The sequence below is a fragment of the Nelumbo lutea genome, chromosome 2 (genome assembly GCF_056320005.1).
Source record: "Nelumbo lutea isolate HS-2025 chromosome 2, American lotus-T2T, whole genome shotgun sequence".
Lineage (NCBI taxonomy): Eukaryota > Viridiplantae > Streptophyta > Magnoliopsida > Proteales > Nelumbonaceae > Nelumbo > Nelumbo lutea.
Window position 1 is genome coordinate 87,919,406 of NC_142685.1, and position 4,537 is coordinate 87,923,942.

General features: G+C 35.2%; 2 protein-coding genes across 2 annotated transcripts; both read right to left on the reverse strand.

The window, feature by feature from the left end:
- Positions 1–1,694: 1,694 nt before the first annotated feature.
- On the reverse strand, positions 1,695–2,680 carry LOC148871740 (uncharacterized). Its single transcript, XM_088970059.1, has 3 exons — positions 2,440–2,680; positions 2,204–2,322; positions 1,695–2,075 (listed from the first exon to the last, which is right to left on the reverse strand). Exons 1-3 carry the CDS (start codon positions 2,678–2,680, stop codon positions 1,695–1,697), a joined length of 741 nt encoding a protein of 246 aa, XP_088826185.1.
- Positions 2,681–3,050: 370 nt separating this feature from the next.
- LOC148871741 (uncharacterized) lies at positions 3,051–3,824 on the reverse strand. Its single transcript, XM_088970060.1, has one exon. The coding sequence runs from the start codon at positions 3,822–3,824 to the stop codon at positions 3,051–3,053; it is 774 nt and encodes a 257-aa protein (XP_088826186.1).
- Between the last annotated feature and the right edge of the window lie 713 nt (positions 3,825–4,537).

Consider the following 4,537-nt stretch of genomic DNA (forward strand, 5'->3'; position numbering starts at 1 on the left):
CTCTATTTTTAATTAATAAGCACTATCCTCTTAAGAGGATAGGTGCTCTATATCCATGCCTATTTTCAACCCAAGTCACATGACAACTTAAGTTGACATGTAATCACTTAACTAATCATATAAGTAATGGGCCTTAAGCCCATTTTCTGTAATGGTTCATGTCCCAAGGTGTTGCATGGCCACTTTGGGACTTAATATTGTATGGCATGGACTCACAAAGGTCTTACAAAAGTTCACAAGGGTACGGCCCCACCTCTAGAAGAGGTTAGGCCAAATTCGATGCTCAAGGTAGTGAACCCCTAACCCAATCATCTTGAGCTCAGTTTGGGCCCAACATTTACACCTAAATGATCATTTGATTCAGCCACCCTATGAAGACACAAAAATAATGGACTTAGCCCATTACATAATTAACCTTGTAATGGTCTCTTACACCTAACATCTCGGCCCATAAACATCAAAACACTGCCCACAGGGAAGGACCTCTTCCCTAACTACAAAACATAGTGCCATACTCTCTATTTGGATGGATCCCAAAATTAAAATTTTTGCAAACCTTTTTCATAAAATAGTAACAAAACATATAGATACATTTTGCAAATCAGATTTCAAAATGTAAAGCATGATATTCACTTTGTTTGACAAAAGAGTCGATCCTATCACTATGATCACCCACTCAAGTAATTTTTCAAATTGCCCCAACATGCCTAAGTATTTAACTCTTGAAAGATTTCATTGGTTGGCACATCAAATGTAGCTTAATCCAATACTTAGTATATTATCATAATCAAGTCTGGGGTTAAGTGCAACTTTTCAGTTTTGTCCATCTATTTCCAAGGTCTAAGCATAGTTTTCAAGGCGCCTAGGCGAGGCTAGGCGACCACAGGGTGATCAAGCGCCTAGGCGTTGGAATTTTAAAATGCTTGTTTTATTGAGTTTTTACTTTATATATGCTTTTCTATGTCATTTTATTGGTTTTATGTGCTAACTAGCAATCATGTACGCTAATTATTAACACTATAAATCATTCAAGTGAGTACAGATTTCAAATAAAAATCTAAAAATATAAAATATTATCAATAAAAAGGAGTCTAAACCAACTAGGCAAGGCAACTACACTAAAAAACTAAACTAATCAAGTAATAAGTAATAAATAGTTAAATACAAAAACAAATTTAAATTCACAAAGAGTCAAAGGCATATCTTTTCTCACTTTTCCTTTAACACCCATACACACAAATCAATAATAAATTAAACAAAAAGCATTGTAAATTTACAATAAATGAACAAATAATAAAAGAATCAAATCAAACACATATGACATAGACATACCTTGATTGAAATTTATTTATTCTAGGCATTTAAAGGAAGTAGATAGGAAGTAGGAACCAAATCAAGCAATGAATAAAACCATAACAAAAGATAAATATGGCACTTATCCAATTCTCCAAAATCTCCACAAAAGGATTAAGGATAACAATTAACAAAACATGAAGTTTATAGATGATCGATAAAGAAAAATGTCTAGCTAATTTCAGTATCTAGGTAATAAGAGCCCGCAACCCCTCCATTAAATAACAACACAATCAACATCGTCCGCATCCTCATCGTCTTCATCTTCCCCATCAAGCTCTCCAACTTCATCTTCATCTTCATCTTCATTATCCTTAATGTTTCTATCCCACATTGAGTCTTCACTCTTCTTCTTGCACAACACTCTTTCCTTTGTCTTGTCCCCTACCATCACCTCTTCCATGACCACCTCTACCTCCACTTCTATTTGTACGTGTATACACCATATATACACTTCTCCATGGCCTATTTGCACCCTCAACAGCTTCAGTTGCTCCTATTGCTTCATCCACTTCATTCCATGTGAGATCACCACCTTCATGAACGAGCTCATTTGATGGGTCTCTTCCAGTCAACCATTCACTACTCTCATCAACATCATCGAAGCAAATGGGATCAAATTGCCATGGATTTGTACGTCTTGTTAAGAACCTCTCACGAAGACATTGATTATATTGAACAAAGACAAGATCGTTAAGCCTCTTTTGATAAAGTCTGTTCCTCTTTTTGGTATGAATTTACATTCATAATTCATAATAAACAAAAGTAAGACAATTATAAAAATAAAATATTTTAACTTTTATAATCAAAATTCATAAATCAATTAAAAAATAATAATAAAATCACTTACATGCTCAAAGGTGCTCCAGTTACGCTCATAGGCAGAAGACGTGCACGTAAGACCTAATATGTGTAATGCAATACGCCTAAGGTCTGGTGTGCAATGTCCATAAGTATGCCACCAATCAACTACAAAGAACAAATTACAAATAAAGAAAAAATTAAATTAGAGAATACAAAACCAAAGATAGCAATACAAAAAAAATAACAAAAATAAGATTCTAGAGGTAATGAGGTATATCTTACTTGGTTGTTTTGTTTCCCGTTGTCTAATTGCCATTTCCTTATAAAATGCACCACGGGCATGCTTATATTCTTCCATTTGATGGGAGATCTTATCTTGAATTTCAGTGTCACTCACCATCCTCTCAATACAATCTATAAAGCCCATTTCAAACTTCCCAATTGACGCTTCATCTTCAGCTTTTGCTTTATAAAGGAGGGCTGGATTGAGGAATAAACCGCCAAGATGCAAAGGATGTTGCATCAAATTATTCCAACGCTTGTCAAAAATTTCCAAAATGGGCTTTAATTCTCTTTCTTTCCCACCAAAATTTGTTTTGATCTTTTCCCTTGCCCGTTCCATTGCAAAATAGAAGTACCCCATTGCATGATTTTCATCCCCATCAACCAGCCGAAAGACCTCCATAATTGGTTGGGAAGCTAAGAGGGCAATCCTTACATTTTTCCAAAATGTTACTGAAAGAATAGTGCTTGAGACTCTTAAACCCTTTGGTTTGTTTGCCCATTTACTTATATTCCACACATCACTAACAAATAAAGAACACAATGGCTCTTTGAAAGTGAACAAGCTTTGCAAAGTAAGAAATGATGTGGCAAACCTTGTAACAACACATCTAATAAGATCCCTCCCCTATGTTTTCTCCCTCATATAAGCAAGGAGAAGAGGATGTCTGCAGATAAAGGCCATCACATATCTTTCCTTGGCAATGTAATTCATTCTTGATAGAATACAACCCTCCAATATCCTCCAACATGAGGTCCAAACAATGAGCAGCATGAGGTGTACAAAATAAATTCTTTCTCTTTATCTTCAGAAGGTCTCCTACAGCAAAATAAGCAGAGTGGTTATCAGTAACCACTTGCACCACATGTTCTTTTCTTATTTCCTCAACCACCTTATCAATCAATTCATACAAATAAGTTGCATTGTGGATTTCATTGGAGGCATCAACTGATTTCAGGAAGAAAGTACCTTCAGGAGAATTCACCAAAAAGTTTATCAAACTTCTTTGCCTCTTATCTATCCATCCATCAGACATAATAATGCAGCCATAAGTTCTCCAAGAGGCCTCATACTCCTTGTAAAGCAATTTTGTTCTCTCAACCTCCCCTTTCAAGAGTGGCTCTCTCAACTCATGGTAATTTGGAGGTTTGTACCCAGACCCAAATTGTGCAATTGCTTCTACCATAATCTCAAAACTCTTTAACTTTACTGTGCTGAAGGATATTCCGGCTTGATAAAGCCATTTTGCAACATATTCATTCACCATTTTCCTTTCTTCCTTTTTCAACCGGCTTTCTATGCTTGTTTGCACCAGTTGCCCAATTTTCCCCTTGTGCCTTGCCTCTACCATTTCTTCTGGAATTGGCCTCACAAAAGCATCCATGGGTCCTCTAACATTTTCTTTCTTTTCTTTTTGTGAAAACATGGGGTTTAATGGTGGTTAGGAACTCCTACCAATTGAAATGGAGCCACCTACTTCCGTAGGTTGATTACTTTCATGGTGAGATTCTCTCTCACAAACCATTTGCTCCCATGGCCCATAACTATCCTCCACTGCAAGATCACTTAACGGCTTATTCCTCTTATTTTTACACTTGTATTCTTGCATCTCCTTTGCAATACTCATTGTGGTTTTTGAACATTTGGTAACATCCCCAAATCCTCCAATTAAATGTATGCCAATATGCATACTTCCATGCTGGATCTTTTGATTGGGCCTTATTCTTAGTACCAAATCCAGAAGTGTTTTGATTTGCCTCGTTTGCCATTATCTAATGATTAATGAAAAGAAAAACAAACCAGCATTTAGCAATCACATATCAGTAATGAATCAATGATATAAATTAATAAATTAATAAAAACAAAGCAAACTAACAAAGCAAGTATCATATTAGTATTCAGTAATTAATAAATTAATCAACAATGACATATTAGTATTCAGTAATTAATAATTAATAAAATAAAAATAATCAGACTAATCAGTCATATAATCACTGAATCAGCCACAAAAAAAATTTGAATGAGAAGAATAAGCAGCCATAACTATTTGATTCAAGTTTCAGATTCAAGACATTTAATTCAGCCGTAAAAAAATCA